Here is a 21,713-nt window from a genome sequence, read left to right as displayed (position 1 = left end):
GCCAGCCACAAGGCTTTCCGGAGTTTCAGCCTGATTAATGTGCCCTAATACTGCCCATAGAACGTTCAATAGAATGGTTCCATTCGGTTCGGCCGGCACCGTTCACCGCCGAAGGTTGGCGTGCCATTCCCAGCAAATCGCTCATTCTGGTGTCAATTACACCTCGAGAACGGCCACCGAAGCGTGCCAGGACAAAATTAAGCCTTCCACCGAACGCAATTGCCAATCCAATCTTCCGAAGGTGCCCCACACCGAGGCCCCGATCCCTCCGGGTATCAGCTGGTGGATAATTTGTTGAATACCAGACCAGGGGCGAGGGGGAGGGTTTGCTGCTGGACGCAGCGCAAAAGGTTGCTCCTTGGGGCTAAAGTTTACTAGTTACGTCCACGCACTATCGCCCTCGTTCGGGCTCAAGATTGTTCCACTTCTTGAGGGCCCCGCACGAAACCGGGTTTACGCGAGTTGGTTTAGCTGTTGTTTTATTTTATTCATTCCTGCGCCATAAAATTCGAACCCCGATGAGAGTGTTTTCCGTGCAGGAAAGCCTTCGTCGAGAGCGGGAAGAGGAGGAAAAGCTATTCCAAGCGAACGACGACACGAGTCCTGGGTGCGTTTCGGGTGCGTAGCGGAAAAGCAAGTCCTCCGAGCACAGGCTGCCATTAGGAAAATCAATTCCCCCCGAACGCAACCCCTGCCCCCGGGTGCTGATTGAGGCATACCGTGGCTTTACCGAGGTCGACCAGAGCGAATCCTTTCGCCGAAGAATCGGGTCATATAAATTTAACATCCACTCGAACACCCTCTCGGCCGACGGCGGCGTTCGGTTGGTTCGGTCGCGTCTGGGGGTCGTAAAATTGCAGCCCCAAAGCCGCTGGCTAGATCGTAGTGGCGGCAGGCGTCAAGGCTGCGGGGAGCCGAAAATCCAAAGACAAAAATAATATAAATATCATTCCGTTCAGCGCCGAAGGTGTTGCTTGTGCACCGGCCGCCTAGCGAGCCTGTTTTTCCCGTTGCTTTCCGTTTCGGCTACCTTGCGCACCGAAAATCTAGCTCAATTTATGCCGTAATAGAAATAAAAGCGAGCGAAAAACGAACGAAAACCTAGCGTACAACACACAAAAACCAGAAAACAGCGCATAAAACTCACCCCAGGTAGTGTCTGCTTCTCATGTAACGCGCCCTGAGCGTTAACAGCGCTTTCCGGACTGAAGTACGTCAAAAACGCGCAGCCTGTGGAAGGGAAAATGGAAAGTTTACGTAGAAGAATTAGAAAACATCATTCAACAGGAGATATAAACGTCGAAATTAAGGACGAGCACTCGGGGGAAACTGAGATGGTGAAGCCTTAAATGCAGCAGTTCTCAATCATCATCTTATGACCCATAGTAAGCAGTTAGTTTTTTCAAATGTTCACTAAACTTTAAATAATGTTTGACTATTTCTATCGATGTGTATCTAAAAGATAAAGTACTTGCAGTTGGTCCCACCTTCAAACACATGTAGCTATTCCTTGAAAGGATCGAAACCATTATTCGAATAAAAATGGCAGTTTATCATTAGGTACTATTCTTGAATCCAGTTGAGATGTATGTATTTAACCCTTTTAGGACCATAAGCTATTGAAGACTAAAATTGGCAATAAAACACAATATTTTGGCTATTTGGGGTGTAAAATAAGAGAATATCACCAGAAAAACCTAGCAGTATGTGTAGTTTTTTAAATAATTTCATGGGAAATATTTTACCTTATAAACCATAAAAGTAAATAAATCACCAGTATAATTATGATATCGGAATTTCTTTTAGTTGCTTTTCACTAAAAATTACATAATAAAAATTCTAAGAAAAGATCTTAGCCATTTCTATAAAAAAAAAAATAAATTCATCAACATGCCAAATACTAAGTTTTTGTTGTTTGTTGAACGCATGAATGGTTTGGTTTTTGGGCAATTAATTTTAATAGTTCTTTTTTGTTTATTCGTAGGGAAAGATATTTTCCGCCTTTGACATAATGTTTTCTTGGATGTTTCGTTTCAAAAGTATCGTTTTGATAATAGTTGAACAAACAGTAACGAGTTTTGTAGATGGGAAAAAAATTTCCCTTGGTCGAGAAAGGGTAAACTTATCTGTTTTATTAACATAAAGAAATTTTAGTTATTGCGTTTCATTACATTACTATTGCGTATTATTACATCAAAATTTCTTTGACTTCAAAGAGGCACATATTCGTTACAGCTTCATGTATTTTGAACACATAATATGGTCAACCTTTATTTACCTGACTGATTGAGAATATCTGCTTCAATGAATCAGAGACATGTTGAGCACAAGAAAATGTAACAGGTTTTGAACCAAAAGCAAAAAAGGAGTATGATGCGGCTATACACATTAATTCCTGCCTTAGCCTTCCCGTCCTTCGAAATGAGTCAAAACGATGCAGAATAAATACTAATGGTGTCCCGCGGGATAATAAAAGCCATCCTTAGCACCCAACCGTCCAGTTAAACGTCGGACGTCCCTTTTCGCTCGTAAAACATTATTCGGAGGGGCATTTCTTAAAATCTAAAAGCCCAATACACCAGTATGCTTTTTATATGCGACGGATCCCCGGGCACTCCCTGACCCACCCCCGGGGGGGGGCAGGATGGGAAACATTAGGAACACAATCCTTTCTTTTTCTCGTCCTTTCGCCGTACTTTGCGCCCTTTAATCGTCGACCGGCAGGTTTTAGGGGGTTCTTCTCTCGGTCAGGTCTCGGTGGGACGACGACGACCACCACTAACTCTTTGGTTCACCCCTGTTTGCCCTCCAGCGGTGGAAGTCCTGTTTCCCCGACACCGACACCCCCGGCGCGGAACCGGCAGCATCACATTCCACCGAAAAAGGCAAGCATAAAACACAGCAATTAGAGCAAAAAGAAGGCCATAAATTCAACCGAAATAATAAATTCAAGTCGCTTGCTTTTTCACCCACCGTCCAACGACCGAAAACGCCCGGCGGGGCGGTTTGCTAAACTTTCGCCCGCGGAAGCAACATAGGCGACCCTTCAAGAAAATGGCGCTTTTCCGCGTTAACACTCGGGCAAAGTGAAAAATCGCCTCCTAAGGCGCTGTCAGCGAAACATCACCCTAATGGCATAATTCTCCGGCACAATTTACGTGCAGTTCGGTGCGTTCCTTTTCCCATTTTTGTTTTGTTTTTGCTCTTGTCTCCAAACCCCCCCCCCCTGCCGTCCCGTGCCCGGTTGCGCCCCCAAATGGCACACACCCATCCGGTCCACCGTTGTTGGCCCGCAGTTCCTTAGCGCTAGTGCGCTCAAGTGCTTTTGGAAAGGGTCCAGAGAGATATCAAAGTTATCTAACTTCCACCGGATTGGAGAAAGGGAAAAACGAATGAAAGCTGTGCCTTTTTCCTCCGGGTCGCCCTTTTTTTCCCGGGGGCGAACGGTCCCTTTCAGTTCGGTCCAATTGCTGTCAGATTAAATAAACAAAACTTTCGTTGCTAATTAGACATCAAATTAGCACAATTGTGAATGAGGGAGATTTTGGCCGTCAAAGTGGTACACGAAACCGGAGTGACATTGCGCGTGGAAAAACCGGTGCTTTCATCAAACATGTTTGCTCTGTAGCGTTTTTCCTGCGAACAACTGTAGCAAAGTTACACCGGGAGACGGGTTTTATACGTGTAAGCCGCTCATCACCGGTTCTTGGCAGGTCGAAATGAAACGTAAATTCGGCTCGTACATTAATAACATCGGAAAGTTACGGGCATTATTCAGCTTCCCAGAAGCTTTTCTCGGCACAAAAAACGCACTGCCAGAGTGTTTGTGCTAAATACCACACACACTCTAACTAATCACATTTTCGACAGAAAATTCTAAAGAACTGCTACCAGTCGCTTTCCACCGATGGAAGAATTTTCGGGCAAGCGGTATTGCTTCCTCTCAAAATTCGCGCCCTTTTATAAATTACCCTTTTTTGATAAATTATGACTAGATCAACGGAAGTCGGTGCGCTCAAAGGCAACCGGTGATATATCTCTTTGCTGGCTTTGCAACGGCTCACCGAAAACCCGGAGGACCCTTTCACGAGCGCACCGATGGCCCGGCTTAGGAAAAGCGCTGGGTATGGGAATGAAAAAGGGAAATGGTGACTTCGTCTGAAAAAAAAACATCACGAGAAGATGAAACATTGTACTGCGAAAGGATGGATGGGAAATGAAAGAAGAAAAAACGTCCGGAGCTCCCAAGGACAGTGCGCTGGTGCATGTGGAAGATAAGACGAAGGGCGTCCCGGCGAGGCCCCGGAAACGCGGGCCTGGCGGGATGGCGGGAAGAACTGAAATGACATGAAGCATAATTTAAAAATAGACCCAGCTTTTCGTTTCAACTTTGAAGCCAGTCAGCAGCGTAGTCGGACAGTGTGGCAGCCGGGATTAAAGTCCCATAATTATACAATCCATCCGCCTGGACGGGTGCTCGGGCTCGGATTCATTTCCTGTGGACAATGGCTGGTCCGGGTCCTGGGGGCCTGTGGATAGTCTCTTCGCTGTGCTGACATTTTTTCCCTCGCTTCCTCACGCCCTTCAACCAACCCACTGTCCCCAACGCAAGCCCGACGGTTGAACCATCGTGGGGCGCTCCGTCAGTCATCAGACTTGCGCCGGAAGAGACGGCAAAGGCGCGATGGTGATGGCTGTAGTTTATCAGTCATTGGATTTCTGCCGGCCCATTGCCTGAGCCCGAAGCGTCTCCCGGGGTCGGAAGCCTCGGTACCGTTGACGGAAGTGCTTCTTGTATTTGGTTCGGATGGTTCAAAAATGATATTGCCCGAGCCGGCGGAGGCCATGATGGATTCGGAGTAATCGGAGCCCCGGAGCACCGTCCAACCAAGATGACATGTATGACGGGCTGCTCGAGAAACGAACAGTGTGCTAGAAAGCGGGATGGTTGAACGAAAAAAAAAGGAATCCCAGAAACACCTCATCAAAATGCCGGTGACGGCTGCTCAAGAGAAAGAAAGGCAATCAACAACGATTACCTGAGCTAAACGGTACCGTTTCGAGGGCGAACGATTAAAGGTCTTTTGTTACAGCTTGCAATACAGCACTGAATAGGCTGTTGTTTGCTCAACAACAAAACCAAATATACTTCCTGGTTTTTGTTGCTCGAGAAAAACGGCAAACAAGCAGTATTTAAAGGCATGTGTATTTGGACGTATTACATATTCCTAGAATGAGGAAGGTTATAGACCAAATAATCTTTCTAAAAATAATTAGGAGAACTAAACATGGCATTCACTATAGGGAACATGTACAACCCAACAAACACTGAATTACATTATTATATTGATGCTGTTCATTCCACTGAACAAATACATACTGAAACGAAGGGCTATGGTTAAGCCATAGTTGGTTAAAAATCTCGTTAAATATATTTGTGGTTGGTGTACGGTACAATTCTCTGCATTAACTCATTTCCAAGCAATATCAAACATGCATGTCCTTCGAACAAGGTAGGAGTGCATTTGTTCCATGTGCAACGCTCGTGCATGAACAATATGAACAGTAAACGTGAATTTTGGGATGAAAAGTCAAGTGTACCGAGTTACCACGACCTCATCGAAAGGCACACACACCCATTTATTCTACGACCTCCACATTCTATTCAGCTGAGAGTAAATAGCTCATGGACAATGGTGTAGATTTTGCTTCCGTTTGCGCTGCACTTGTCTGCCAACCGAGCGTGGTTGGTAAGTGTTTGTTGGAATAGAACACTGGGTTTAATAATACTGTCTGCGACGTAGAAAGGACCGACAAGAGGAAGGAAGCACTGCAGGATGTGATGACTAATCGCAGTTTGCATAAGAACCTGCTTTGTTAGTCCGTTTATTATTTTTTTTTTTTAGGGTGCTATTGTTGGAACAAATTTGGCAACGTATCAGCAAACATTTTATATCCGAGGCAGTTAACCAATTGTATGAGATATCAGCATATTGGTATATTCATTGTTTTCGGATGGAGTTTCATCAGGCCAAGACCACTTAATGGTTGTTACGCCATTTAAGAAGATAGGTACATTGTTTCGTCGAAAATGTATTTTTATTATCATTCAAATACAGTTCTTCCAAGACACATGATTTCCACATCCCAGTCATAAGCAGTTAATCCAATAAGGTACGTACGATACTCAAAATTAATTAATTACAATACGCTCTAGAAGAGGTTGATCAAAGATTTTAAAACAAAAATAAATTACTTTATGCAAGCAATTTGTTGTTCGAATTCGTTTTTGAAACATTAACAAAATAATAGAGCATATCTCTTTTCAGTGATTCGACAATATTTCGTATATTAAGTGAGAACTTTCGTTGAAACAATATTTTTGGCTAGACGACATTTTTCAAAAAAAGGATTATTCCTGACCGGAAAAAATACCTTTTCCCGCGTCGGACCAAACCAACCGGACACTCACATGCACACATCCACACGAGCAGGTCACATAAACACAATACAAGAAATTCTTAGGCTAGACAACTAAATTATTCGCCTCCACAGGCCGATGCTAAAGGGAAACGAATTGGACGCCTGGAATTGCCACTCGGGTCGGAACTCCCCAAAATGGAAGAAACAAACCGTCACATTATACAGAAGACAAAAGAAGTGTTTTTTTTTTCCTTCCTCCCGTTCGGGGTGGAAAATGGCAGTACCGGCTACTTACTTGCCTGGATGTTCGTTATGAAAGGCCAACATTTGGCCGAGCTCAAATATTGACGAAGCGTTCTGGCTTTCGCGCACTTTTCAACCGCCCAGAAGCGCAAGCGGAGTAGTGGTCTTGCACTAAACCGTGCCTACATTTCTTTTGTTGTTTTATGCTCTACGCCTTTTGGTACGGAAAGTCCTGGTGTTTTTTTCTTCTTTGTGTGTGTGTGTGTGTGTGTGTGTGTGTGTGTGTGTGTGTGTGTGTGTGTGTGTGTGTGTGTATCCATCCCTATGGTGTGCTTACTCTTTTTTTTACTATACCTCCTACCGGTTTATCCTCGTTATCCAACCGTTCCAGCTGGCGTGCTTTTGTTTCAAATTTTCAGATACTATTTACCGGTTATGATGATGTTTTCCTTTCGTGAAGTATTTCTGTGTTATTTCCCTCCTATCCCTCTGCCCAATGTGACGGCACCAGTTAGCCACAGGTTAGCGTTTCGCCCGGCGTTTCCATTGTTTTTGTAGTGTACCTGCCCGGATGAGCCTCGATTGCCCGAGCGTGGATAAAAATACAAAGGAAAAACCAACACGGCCAACAGAAAGTTTCTTACTCTTTCGATTGCACGGAGCGAACTGTACAAACGGCAACTCGAACCGAACCACACAGTGGCCGTCCATATTTCCCATCCACTCAAGCGGCGGACGAGAAAGCAGAAGAATAAAAAAATCAACCTAATTGAAAGATAAGAAACAATTTTCCAAGTCAAGCATCCGAGTGCACGCGAAGCTGAAGTCTATTTGCAAATTTATGTCTGCGTTTAACATCGTTCAAAAAACCATCCGCCCCTCCCGCCGAAACAACGTACTCGAGCCGGGTTTTTTTCCATTCCACCGGTGAATGATCTTTCACCGGTGCCGAAAGGCCGAAATATTGCGCTTCGGAAAACAGCGACAACCGGGGAAAAGTCCCTTCACTGCGCGCCGATGCTAGTTATGAGACAAGGTAGAAGCGTAGGGCTTTCATTTGATTTATAGACGAAATTTATCCAATTTTATGAATACTTCCTTAAATCTCGATAATCGACCCTACCCTTTTTTTCCCGCCCTAACGAACGATTGCAGTTATTTTTTACCCTTTTCCAACCACCCGCCCCCCTGCTCTCCACAGACTGTCCAGAGGCCAACCCAGCTGATCGGTAAGCAGGCACGATTTGGTCGATCCGAAAACCTGTGAAACCCTTTCGGATTGGGAGCGGGGTTTTCGCTCGGAAACGCAGGTCGATGGGCACGCAGGCCGTAATCGCCCCTTAAATGGCCAATGGGCAGTGGCCGGACGGTGGGTTGAACCTTAATTTCCAATTCGTTGATTTATAGTTTACGCTGAATGGTTCCTACAGGTTATAAATAATCTTTAATTTAGCCTAAACCGTACGGCAATAAATCAAACCCTGGGCGAACTCGTGCGGCGTTGATTCCAATCTTGGCGTCTTTTCCCGGGAGGTGAATCCGGGAAAACAATAGACGACAACAGCCGTAAACAGGGTGCCTTTGTGGTGGTGGTGTTGATGGTGCTTTGCATGCTTTGGACAATTGGACACGCAAGATTGCTCAAAGGCGAAAAGGGACACACACAACCACAGCAACGGGAATGGAAAATATAACAAAAACAAGAGAAAAACAAGGCAACACACACTTCCTTGCAGTCGGAAAGGTTTGTGATTGGAGGGATTGAAAGAATAAAAAAAGCCGGACACTCTAGGCTTCACGGATGGGTGCGAGTAAGTGTCCTCGGCCCTGGTTTGTGAGTCTTCGCTTTTGTTCTTTTTTCCATCGCTCCGTAGAGCCCTCGTCCCCCATCCCCAGGGGGCGAAAATCCAGCGGAAACCGGTGGACATAAACAATGGCTGACCATAAGGCATAATGCCAGACAAATGACTCCATCAACCATTCGAACGACGCACTTTTTACCGATTATGGGAACTGCCGCTGTCCCGGATTGCCCGGAAATCGATGGGCGCACGCAACGTCAGGGGGCACGGGACCCGGGATTCCCCATCCACAGGGAAACCAGGGAAAAAGGAGGAGGCCGGAGGAAAGCAAAAAACACCCCATCAACAAACGCAAACGCCGGTCTACGGGCTTTGTTCGCCTAGGCTCAACATCATCGCTTCGCAGCCATTAAGGGTCTGGTTGTAATATGTTTCTTCGGCTTTGTTTTTTCCTAGCGCTGGGCTCGCTTTCCCATTTTGGTTTTTCCCGTCCGCTGACTTCTCGACGGCCCCGATGCCATCCCATCCGGCCCCAACTGCCATCGTCGTCGTCGTCTTCGGTAGCCTCCGTGGAAATATCGATACAGATCGAAGATATTTCTGGGAGAAAACACTCGAATAGATTCCTTTCCTGCTCGCCCGGCGTCGCATTTCCGCCAACCCCGCTGGCGCAAACCGGGGCTAGGGGAAGGATGTGTGTAATGAACGAACTGAACGGGAAAACATTTCTCCGACTGCTGGCGCATGCCGCAAGGCATTCGTTTGTGGTTTTAGCTTTTGTTTGGCGTTCCGATCACGGAATGCGGCGGCTCCACCTGCGCTAATGGGCTTGCGGAATGAATGAATGGGCCGTGTTTTGCGAATTATTTCCGAAGAACTTTTGCAGGTTTTGTGGTTGAGCGTGGCTCATTAATTAGGATTCCTGTGATGTTGCTATTGGTTTTGGTGGTACCGATATACGGACCGAAAGGTGAGCACGAATCAAAGAGTTTCTATTTGGATCAAAAGAAGTCGTTTTATTAGCCAGGGCAACTTGCTAAATACATGGAAAATACTTTTTATTTCTCCTTGAAATAGGTTTAATATACCGTGGCTAAGTAAGTCAGATGTTTAATTTTAACAAATTACAACTTACTATTAAAAACGGTTAATTGGATATGCTTACAATGACACAACCAACACAACCAACAAATTTAACAACGTTAGGAAAAACTTAATTGAAATGTATGAAAAGAATAAATTGATTCGAGTGGGTTTAGCTAGATATTACCTGAAATGGTAGGAAATCAAAGTCGGACAAATTATGAGAAAAGTCTGTAAAAAGTCTTTATTTTGAAACAGGCATTCAAAGTCGGACACCATACAAGTAACAAAGAAATTCTTTTTTATATTATTTTTAACTAACATACCTTCAAAAAAGCGAAACAGCAAAAAGCAGATAACTTTAAATATTGTTGCCCGTAGATTGCAGGCAAATAAGGAAAACAAATTATTTAAATTTCAGTTTTTGTTACTTTGAAACGGGTCAAATTTAATAAGTCAATTCAAAGACTTTTTCAGTTTGGTTGAACACACGTCTTTAATATTTCTTTAAATGTTTGCTATCCAAAATAACTAACTATCCGCAAGTGTAACGTAAAAGAGAGCCAAGCACAGCCGTAGCGCGATTATAACCCGAGAGAAAAAGAGAAGATAAAAAAAAGTATTCGCTTATTTGAACAACTTTTACTTTTTTACTAGTAGAATATGATTTCAATGGCATTAAAAGTGGTGTCATTGAAGCATTTAATTTTAAGCTGCCATTACTTTTCCAGCAATGATGATATGAGGTGCAGAGTAATTTTATATTGATAATATTGCCCAAAAACTGTACCTCCGGCTGACTGCATGAATGCATGATGATGAACAAGAAAATAGAGTCCTTTAAAATCAGGCCAAATAATTTAATAACACGATTTGGTAGCTTTTGCGTCACGTGAATGCCATGTTTGTCTTTTCCGTAGATAAACAATGTCTAAAAACAAATTATTCAAGATGAAACATCTGGCTGTCGTATGGAAACGACCCCAAAAGTTCTTTATTCTCAAAAACTATCATTTGAATGTAATAAAAGTTTACTTTTTTTCCACCGTTTTCAACCCCATTTTCACGCTTGTCCGATGTCATCAGCCTTCCTACGGCATGGCCCACCCACCCACTTGCTGAAGGGATGATTCAACTGTCAGAACCGTTTCATTGCCAGTTGCCATTACGTTTGCCCCCTGCCGTGGCGCAGGTCCCCCCCCCCTGTCCCGCCTCTCCAATGATGGTTTTCATTGGCACGATCCTGCACAACATTTTCCCGCCCGAGATGATTGACTGACGTTGAACGGTGTTGTCCACCGAAAAATCTCCCGCACCCGTGAACCCGTGACGAGCGAGGGGCGCGCTCCCCGGGTTGGGAAACCGTTGAGTCAACAGGAAAGGCGACTCGGGTCCCATCAAAGTGCTTCGCATGCACCACGCCGACGATATTCATTCGCAAACCCATTCTCGTACTCGTTACGCGGCCATCAAGTTGAGTGAAAATTCCCGTCGGAAAGTTTATTCAATATAAAGTGAAAATATTGCACTGCATCCAAATCAGGTCACGGAACGTCCTCGTTGTCGGTGGGACTGTAAGTATGAGAGGGGGGTGGGCAACCGGAACCACCCTACCCTGGCATCCTGGGCGACGATGATGATGATTTTATTACACCAGAAATAGGTACCCTACTTTCCCGACTGCCACAAACCGCTAGAGGGGTTCATCTTTCGCTCGTCTCTAAACAACACTTCACCGGCACCGTTTTCTCGCCGGATTTACCTCCTCACCCCCCCCCCCCCCTCCACCCCGTCGCCGTTTCCATCCTTTGCGCAGGATAGCTTGTGATGCCTAATGTAAGCACTTGGCAGTCGAGCCTCCGCTCCCCGGTCCCGGCTGAAGTGACACGTGGAAGTAGATCGACGTTGATGTCGCACATTCAATCTGCTCTCCACCTTTTCCGCCCTTGAACGACGGCCGGAATTGACAATCTATACATCGAAGTTCGCAAAGTATGTGGTAGATTCGAGGCGAACCTGAGCAGATGGATATGGCGTCTCCATCGTTGCATCGCACACGGCGCCGCTTTTTTCCCGAATCCTCTCGAGCAAGATCCGCCGAACTGATCGAAGACGACATACTTACTGCCAGCCTTGCTCCTTCACGTCCCTCCTTCGTCCTCGACCTCGTGGTGTGTGCGCACACATGTACGCTGGCCCCATTCTCGTGGGGAGATTATTTACTCCGCAAATACTTTTATCATGCATAAACATTTTATGAATACCAATCAGATATTTACTTTGGCTTTCGCCCGGGCTGCTCCGTGTGCGGTCCCATGCACATTCGCGGTCGATGGCTTGCAATCGCACGCGTGTATGTGTGTGTGTGTGTGTAGGGGTGTGTGCCCCCGCGCGTATGTGTACACATGTTCGAAGGGAAACGGTGGTTTGATGGGTTTCCTTTACACCCGGGCACGTTGTCATTCACCCTCTGCCCTCCCAGTGCCCTCCCGGGCGCCCTCTGTCTGTCAGTCAAGGAAGCGGTCGCAAAGTTTCGATTACCGCGAGTTTTCCTCCACTCGAACGACTCGGCGCGACTTAGCGGCTCAACACGAGCCGCTGGAAGTCTTCGAAAGCCTCCGGCCTAAGACTTGCCCTGCGTGTCCTCCCAAACCAAGCGGCCTTTCGCTTCCCTTCGAGGGTCGTCGCCTCCGAAGGTGGAAAGGCCGTAAAACCTGCCTTTCCTTCTCGGGCAGCACACACACACACACACACGTGTGCGCGGGCGCAAAAACGATGCAAGACGGGAAAACACGTGCCAGAGGGCCAAGGGCAGCCAAAAAAGAAAGGAAACCAACGACACATCTTCCCATCAACCGAACATAAAGCAAGCTTAAGCATAGTGGTGATGTAAATGTTCTTATCGGTGGATCTGCCTAAATGCGAAACAAAAGAATGTAAAATTTATGTCCCCCATGCTGCATCGACGGCAGGTCGCAATATTGTTCTCGTATGTGCTGCCCTTTCCGAAGGATATGAAGGTGTTTCCAAGAAGTTCATTCGTAGCGGTGGCGTTATCTATTGAGAAGGGTGTGTAAGTTTTGGAAAATTAGGGATAAGGACGTGGAATACCATAAAGACATTTAACATCACAACCTTTTTGTATTTTCTCACAACTTTAATATTTTTGTAAGGTATTAACATTCCTCAAATTGTTTTGTTTGAACAAAATACCAGGATTCTTTTAAGGATCAACATTTATACAATGTATTATTAAATCATAATACGAAGAACAGCGTACGAAACACAAAGAGCATACTTTATCTGCGAAGCAGCACATCCAAAACTATTGTAAGAACTTTTCCTTCCTTCCTTTTCTGTAAATATCACAACGTTGCCCCCCTTCCGTCGCCTCGCTGCAGGATAAATGGAGCGCTCGGGCAGAGAATACACACCCACTCCCGCCGCTCCTGGTGCCACGTTTACCAGAACAGAATGTTTGTTGTTTCGGCAAAACGGGAAAACTTGCCGCTTTTCCCGGTGTAATGTGCGCTCGGGCGGGGGCCACGAACCGACCGAAGATCTTTAGCCTCATTCTTCCCATTTTCGTATGCTTTATGTCAACAAAGTACCGAAATTCCGAAAACGATATTCCTTCGCCCAACCGTGCCCCGCTCCTCTCCTCTTCCGACCACCCCGCCGTCTTTGGCGGGTCTGCCCGGGAGGAAATCAACGAACTTTTCTACCGCCGTTGCGCACACGGCAAGTGAAAATTCTAAAATAATTTTACGAGCCCATAAAACACGGCAGTATTTCAAAATATGGACCAATATTCGGTAGCCGTTCCGCGGCGAAGGCCACCAGGGTGGGGTGGCGGAAAAGCGCGGACGACGCCAGCCACGAGAAGAACACGAACGAAAAGTATTAAAAAGTTATATGCCGCACATTTTTCCACCCCACCGGGTCGCGGGCCCGCTTCTCCGTTCTTGTTAATATCAATTTCAAATATTACTTCATGCCTTCGTACGCCGGGTGGTACTTCGCGCGAGCGGCTGTTTTTCCCCCCGACTACCCCGAAGGCTGCCAACCAACGACCAGCGGAGGGAAGTTTCAATGGTCAGTTCGGCAGTCGGACCGTTCACGCTTTCCTCGTGCCCAGACCCAGCCTGGGAAAATCGTACACATGCCGCAGCTGCCGGTCCACACCAACACACAGACACACACAGGGAGCAGACGTGGACTTGGGAAAAATGGGAAATCAATCCCCGTGTTGTGCCGTTACAGTGGTATTGGTGCCACCGAGGACCGAACTAAAAACCGGCACTCGCACAAGGAGGTCGATCAACTGCGCCTTGCTGGAGGTAGCCACCGGACGGGAGTGGTGGCGGTTCGAGGCTCCGATGAGGTCGCGAAATGATATTGAACCGTTGGTGAACAGCGGAATTCGTTTTCCACGAGCCTGAGCCGGCCGGTTGTTTCGGACGCTGTGTAAATAGGAGTAGAACCGAAGGGAGGGCGAAAGATTCGTCGACGGACGGGAGCGAACGTTGAAAATTCGGCAATAAAAGTTACTTGCTCGGTTCGTACGACTGACATGGGCGAGGACAAAAAAAATGGAAAAATGCGATTGATGAGATGAAGCGCACTGTTCTCCATTGCCAGCGGAATGCAATAGGAAAGTGTCTGGTGTTGATTTGACTTTTGTTTTGGGTTTGATTGGAATACCTTTAAACATCGAACAGCGGACAACCAATCAAGGTTGGAAATCTACCCGTGTGTTTTTAATCAATCTTTTGTTTGCCAAACCTAAACAAAACACGGTCAGATATGTGGCAACCTATCGACGTGTTGATTCTAGAAGAACTTCTATCCTCCTCTTCAGTTGTGAGCATAATGAAATATTAGCTTGATATTGAGGGAGATTAATTTTAAAACATAATTTAGCCTATGTATTCTGATGTTAAAGTTGATTTCGTTGAAAGTGCTTATGTGTTTTAAAATAATTACAATGACTTGGATTTTGTTAAACAGGTTTGTAATTAACAGTTGACTCAAAATGATCTAGATTTACACACACAACATTGCACCAGTGAAACTGATATAACATGCTATATTATATCAGTTACATAGTTGTTATTTTATCAAATATTCGTAGCTTCAAGATCTAAAAGTACGATAATATTAATTATTCACAAGAAGTTTACAATTCATTCTGAATTGTCGTATTTAGATATAGAATCATTAGGTAAAATATTAGTGAACATATTTAAATACTAAAACATGCTCTGTTTTTCTTAACAAAAACTCCATCTGCCAATTGGTATTATAACAAAGAAAAGAGGTCAAGTTTACCGATGTCTAAAATGACTAGTTAGTAACAAAAAGGAAGTCCAAGTATCAGTTCTCTAGCGTCACACGCTGAACAGTTTGAGAGCAGTCAGTTACGACCTACGGAATCGGGTTCAAGAACCCAGGAACAATTGTTATTTACTTTAGGAGAAAAATGTTAATGTCTTCACGACAGCAGGTGGATGTAAAGACCGCTTAAATTTCACAACTGACCTCATTTGCAAAACGCGTCTACGGCGTACTTCTGTTGATGTTGATGTTTGCCCATAAAGAGTAACCTGTGCAAGCGAACAAAAACATGGATGGGCTGTAAAAGTGATGACTATTTGCTTAGAACACGAACCAACTGTGTTGGATGCGTTGTGATGACTCTGTCCACAAAACAAAACAGTGATTCAACACCATCCGTCCGTGCTCGCGAATCGCGCACTGACCAGCGATTGCGTCCGCCAGCTGATTTAACAACAAATGCACCTGTAACGGTCCGTCCGTGTGAGTGTGGGCAGTGCGGTAGGAAGCTGCAGTGTAAGTGTAACATAGGTACTGACACAAGGTAATAACATGAAGGGGTGGTCTATTCGGGGTTGGTGCTATCAACCATCCCGCAGTCCATCGCTAGAACTTGACGCGAGTGAGCCAGAACGCGCGCTGAACGGAGTGAAAATGTACGCCGTTGTTCTGATAACGTTATCTGCGCTTTTGCATCCTGCTTTGGCCGGTAAGTGATCAGGGTATGGCTCTCCATCTCGCACCACAATGGTGCTGTTGTGTCTTTGTGCGCGGAAGAAGATGAAGTAGGATTGGCGTCGAGGCGTTATGCGCGTGGCTATAAACTATTCCGCCACATTCTCGCTCCTGCCTGGAGGCTAGTCTAATTTATTTTAATTTAGAACCCAGCGTGCTTATTCAGTGGAGCACAATTATTAATCAATTCAATCCTCCCTCCGTGAGCTACCCAGTCCCAGTGCCGAGGTTCGCCGTGTTAACAAGCGTGCTTACATGTACCGGGAACATAAGTTGTCGCCATAAATTGAAGCTCAACCTCCCTTTTCCTGGGGAAACTAATTTAGATTTGATTTCACAGGATGTCGGGTGAACTTGAACGGGGATCTCACGCAACCGAATGCGCCACTGCTCCTGAAGTCCTCCGGTGGTTCCCGGCAGTACGAGCTTTTGCAACCCTCCGGGGCGTTCTTCGAGTGGAGCGCAGGGGAGCGAGTTGTCGTCGGGTGTTCGACGGGAAAAAATGTACTCACAAACAGTAAGTTCTCAGTTGCTGCTTTATTGTGGCCCCAACCTAATCTGTTTCGCTGAACTACCTTCAGTTGGAACTAGTGCAGCAAACTTAACCTGCATCAACGCGCGGAAGTTTAACCTCGAAGGAAGGAACTCCAAACAACTCGACATAAGCGGCATCAACTGCAGTTCGTCAATGTCCGGGGCCATTATGACGCGGAATGCGACCTGTGCCGATGGTACAGGCCAGATCTACGAATTAGGGTTCGACATAAACGGTTTGCCTTTCGTCAGGTACTTCGCGGCATGCTACAATCTGGAAAAGCTATCAGCTATTTACAGCGAACATCTGCTTCCGGGGAAGCTCCTGAGCCGTAAGTTGTGACCCCATTGTCCGTTGGGTGAAGTGTGAGAGTGTCTCTTCAGAGTATAATAATTCTCCTCGACTCTTCCGCAGACGCCCAAATCGGCAACACTCGGCCATCGTTCAAATCCGGTGGCATACCGTCGAAGGTGGCCCTGCCATCCGTCTACACGCGAAAGCATCAACAAGACCGCTTCGCCACCCTGCTCGGCTCGGAGACGCTCGCCGGCCAGTACATCAACTCGACGTCGTACCTCGCCAAAGGCCACCTTACGCCCGATGGCGATGCAATTGTCGACAGCTGGACGGCCGCAACTTACTTTTTCATCAACGCTGCGCCCGAGTGGCAGGTACGTATGCGTCCCCGTGGTTGTGCCGTGCACTTGCCGACATCAAAAGCGAGACCCAAATAAGATGCCATTAATGTGCCCTTTATGGTACGGGAAGTCACCGGCGCATACGAGCCTTTTCGCTCTAGCCATCGCAAAGTGTTGGGACGCATTAAAAGGCGTTTTAACGAGCCTACTCACCGGGGCATTGTCTTCCGCTTGCAGGCCATCAACGTCGGCAACTGGTTGCGTGTGGAGAATGCAGTTCGGAAAGTGGCCACTCAGCTGAACGACACGGTGCTGGTGTACACCGGCGTGCACGACATTCTTCGGCTGCCGGGCCCGTCCGGTAGGCCGGTTCCAATTACCCTGGCCGACGGTGGCCTGGTCGAGGTACCGAAGTGGCTCTGGAAGGTGGTCGTACACCGACCAACCGACTCCGGCATCGCCCTGATCACGTTGAACAACCCCTTCGCCGCCGGTGGGGAGACTTTGTGTGAAGATATTTGCTCGCAGTACGGCTGGCAGCAGAAGCAGTTCCAGGAAGTCCGCAAGGGTTTCACGTACTGCTGTGCGGTGCGGGATGCGCAGAAAGCAATCAAACTGATGCCGAAATCAATCGCAGCCGCACACGTTTTACGGCACAGCTGAGGATGCTTTGTGACTAGCATATGATATGGTGCGAATCCGGACGACAAAGTACAACCTCGCCCAGCGAGAGGCAAACTTGTAGTTTGCAGTTTTTGTGTTACAAAAATTTAATCGAATTAACTTTAACCGCGAGAGTATCTACTTTAACACACAGCAAAGGTTACTTTTTATCTGTAATTTAATATGGACTAAAGTTTTAATTTTCGAGAACATAACTAACAGTGAAACCAATATTAACATTTTGCTATCAAAACATTGTAGTTATGAAAGTGTGATTTGAGACAGACATTTTCAAAGCCAAAGTTTAATAAATCAAAACAAGCTGTACAACGTCATCTTTTGCATGAACAGGAATAAAATTTATGTAATTAATATAGTACCTAAACAGAACAGAAATATGTCACAAAAGCTACATGAACCATTTGAATAATAGAATGAAAAATATTCTCCTTTTCAACATTGTTGGCATGAAAGTGAGATTGAGAAATTGAACTCCAAAATCATCATCCTAGGAAGATGATTTGAAATTTCAATCCTGACGTCTCTGACAAATGAATAGCTTTGCAAGAATGCACTGGCTTTTTATGCACTGATTACCAGATTCGCAAACCGGAATTGCTCGACGAACGAATGCGAGCGACGGAAGATTTTTTTGCAAAAATTGACCGCTGCCAAAAATTCTAATAAAACTTTTTCTGCATCCCATAGTCGTAATTTTATTTCCCTCCAGAGCTGCACTCTCGTTGCTCTGGCTTTCCTTTCATCTCTGGCTGTCTGGACTGTCACTCACTTTTGCCGCGGGTTCGGGTGCACGGGTAAAATATTCCATAAATCAGGCTCAAAGTACTGCTGGGATTGAGCTTGGCCAGCCGGTTCGGTCGGAATTTCCTCCTTTTCACTACAAAGTAAGAAGCAATATTTGCTTTACATAATAATAAGAGTTTCGCAAGCACTGTCTTGCCCTTGATCCGTCCGGCTCCGAACGTTGGCATATTTCCTGTCCACGGATGTCATTCCGTGCGCCCGGCTCGATCAAATCGACTCCGTCGGCAAGCCCCTTGGCGTTTCTCGAACTGTCTTTGGCAGGTCCCGGTTTCGCACAAGACCGGACGGGTCGTCCGCCCAGCAAAGGACTGAGCGACTAGCGACGGCACAAACTTTGTCCCGCATGTAGTTTTCGTTCTTCAAATATTGATTTCGCTTGCTATAAATCACCGTCCACAAGTCACTGGCCTTGCGGTGGCTCTTTCCAATATTTGCAGTGAATCGTCACAATTCCAACATCACTAAAAGTTGGAGCTACTTTCTTAAACTATTCCATGTCTGAACGCAGTAAGACACCATTACACCGTTCACTTTTCAACTCAACTTATAGAAATCGAAATTTCTTTAGGTATTCATGCGGTAAAATATTTCACTGGAACATTTTCGTTCACTCGCTAGTGTGAAAAGTAAGAATTGGAGTTCGGTATTGAAAAACTCCTCGATGCGAACAGTATTCCAGCGCGATTTTGCTTCCGTGAGTTATCTTGTGTCTTCCGTTCCGCATTTTAACACCAACCTAAGCCGCTAGTATTTACGATGCGATTACGGATCACATTAAAATGTAAATGGTTTCGGTGATAAACAAATCAGCTCCCGGTGGAGTACTCTCAGCTTGGCACACCTCGCTGGAGGTTCAACCCCTTCCACGGAACATTGTCCCTGCACCGTATGAATTGTGTAAAACCAAATCATGTAGATTACCCTTGAGGGGATTTGGTGGAAATGAGAAAATGTTGCACAGGAAGGAAAACCATCCGTTCAATACCGTGATCCACGTTACAGCGAATGATTTTTGCAAACTTTTCAAACCACATGAAATGAAATGAAAAATAAATTGGAAATAAATTGAACACAAAAGTTGAATAAATACTGTGAAACATCAATTTGTAAGAAAAACTGATTCATTTCTGGAAAGATTCTATTTATTTTTAGAAATTAAAATTATAATGCTTGTAGGTCAATGGACGTTCAAAACCATTCCAAACATATCCTCTTTCCAAAGGGATTTTTTTATTCGTTTTTCTCGACCGTCGCAAACTTCTCCCTTACGGCCATTAAGGGTAGCTGTTCCATCGGGCGCTCGAAGAGATCACATCAAACAGGGCCCGTAGAAAGGGTCGTAAAATGGGCCTACCTACTCATAATATCATTCCAATACTGGAATTTCAAAATCAGACAACAGACACAAAATTTACATTCAAATTAGCTGCGGTCCCCTCGGAGTTGGGATAAAGTTTACGCAAGCGAAAATAAAATATGCGTCAAGGTTGTTGTTTTTTTCGCCGTACTTCTTCTGCTTCCGAAAGGTCCCCCCGGTTCGCTCCACGCTAGCTTACAGCGCTTTCCGGCTGTTTTGCGACGGCCTTTCGGTCGACAGGCGGCCTCGCAGTAATGGTGTTCCGGTTCCTGTTCGGCTGCCCCTAGCTTTTATCGTGCCGCTCGTTGATGGCCTGCTCTCAGCAGCTGAAAGCAGTTCCTTTCGATTTGATAAGGAACTCCACAATATTGGACAGCTAGCAGCTTTTTTCTGGCTGCAAAGCGCACGGACAGAACACTGGAAACGGGCGGGAAAAAAGCGCCCCACCCGCCCCGCACCTCATTTAACCTCCCCGTCGGCCACCGGGCGCTTACTTTTACAAACTTTCCGAGCATACCGCAAAACGGCGTATAATCTTGTGCTTCTTTTATTTTATTTTTCGGTTTTCAATTCGACGGAATGTTATAAACATTGCTGTGGATTCGAAAATCAGATCCTTGTTTTCTACGAAACCCCTCCCCTCTTTGAGGCAACCTTAGGCGTTCATTCTACTTCGTTTGGCCATGGGGTGGAGATGAAACGGATGTCCTCAAATCAAACGGCAAAACCCGTACCGCATCTCGAGCCGGCATGCGTGCTCTGTGTTGGGCAGCAACATTCAAAGGGCAGTAAAAATTTAAATCCTTTTTGTTGGTTCACAAAAGTGATGATTCATGGAAATTTACTTCCCACAAAGTCATCAGCTTCATTAGATTTTTTTTGCCTTTGTAGTCCTTTCACGCTCTGGAACTACCTTCTCAAAGGCCCATCCTCCCATCGTGTTTCTTTCCCTCCACACTGGTGCGGTTTTGTAAGTTCATTAAAATATTAATAAAAATAAATTTCATCCTCGTACGACGGATTCTCTGCGCTTTTTGCTCATCGATCGGTTGCGCTCCGCGCAGTGTGCACGGAAAAATCGGACTTATCTTGATGGTGAAAGCGAACCGAGGTAAAATGCAACATCTCGCCGACTGCCCGACCCGACCCCCGAAGCCTGCCAATTTTTGCGACGGTGTAAAACTTGCAGCAAAAAAAAAAGTACGTTCTCTTTAACCTCGCCAGCAAGGAAGCAATAACCATCACTCGCCAGTTACGATCTTTGCTTTGTTGGTAAAATTCTAAGCCCAACCGAAGACAGGCGAAGACTTTTGGCATGATGTGGAGATGTGGCGTAAAACAGGCGCGATAAAAAATGCGTATTTGAGCACTTAATTTGGCTTTTAAAAAGTAAAATATGTCGTAACCATATTGCACAACGATGTACATGAAATATGTTACGCGAAAGGAAAACGCAAACAAGTTCAGCCAGTGTTAGGCAACATGGGATTAAAAACATGGAGAAATGTTGAAGCACTGTGCCAGAAAATATGACATCCATAGATCACACGATAGCTTCAATTCATTGACAGCGATTGGTAACTTCCGCCTGTGTTCGTAAATTGATTTTATTGAAGATTAAAGATAGCATGTTGAACTTGTTTATAAAGGCACAGGAAAAATAGATTTCTGCTAAAAGTGAAAGGTGTGCACATAAAATAATATTCAAAGTCCTTAACATTATCGAAAAAAATATTTCAAATCACTTGCCCACAAACCCATTGAAAAGCTTATATTCTAACGAATCGCTTTCACATACTATGCGGCTCTTCTGCTTCAAGTGGAACACATCAAAAACCAGCATCGGCTCGCCTAAACACGGCGAAACCCAAAATGACTTATAATGCTCCAATCCTCCATTTATGCTAGTTTATATAATCTTGTTCATTGTGCACGCTTAGCATACTTCGTCCGTGGCATGGAAGCACCCCGAACGCAGTCATCATAACTATCGCCCCATCAGGCGGACCGTTTTCGGACGGTGGATGGAAAACCGTTCACCGGACTCCGAACCGGACCGCGGCGCGCACCGA

At 45.6% G+C, this 21,713-nt stretch overlaps 1 protein-coding gene across 8 annotated transcripts in view; it reads right to left on the bottom strand.

Annotated features, from left to right (window-relative positions):
* LOC131282416 (CUGBP Elav-like family member 4) overlaps positions 1–21,713 on the bottom strand; it is a 337,934-nt gene that overhangs the window by 301,482 nt on the left and 14,739 nt on the right. For all 8 annotated transcript variants that reach the window (XM_058311880.1, XM_058311881.1, XM_058311871.1 and 5 more), the window contains exon 2: positions 1,148–1,230. In XM_058311880.1, coding sequence (XP_058167863.1) covers positions 1,148–1,230 — 83 coding nt within the window. The remainder of the gene's footprint in view (positions 1–1,147; positions 1,231–21,713) is intronic.

Source organism: Anopheles ziemanni, chromosome 2 (assembly GCF_943734765.1).
Source record: "Anopheles ziemanni chromosome 2, idAnoZiCoDA_A2_x.2, whole genome shotgun sequence".
Classification (NCBI taxonomy): domain Eukaryota; kingdom Metazoa; phylum Arthropoda; class Insecta; order Diptera; family Culicidae; genus Anopheles; species Anopheles ziemanni.
Note: the sequence above shows the minus strand (reverse complement) of the source record. Positions and strands in the feature narration are given on the sequence as shown.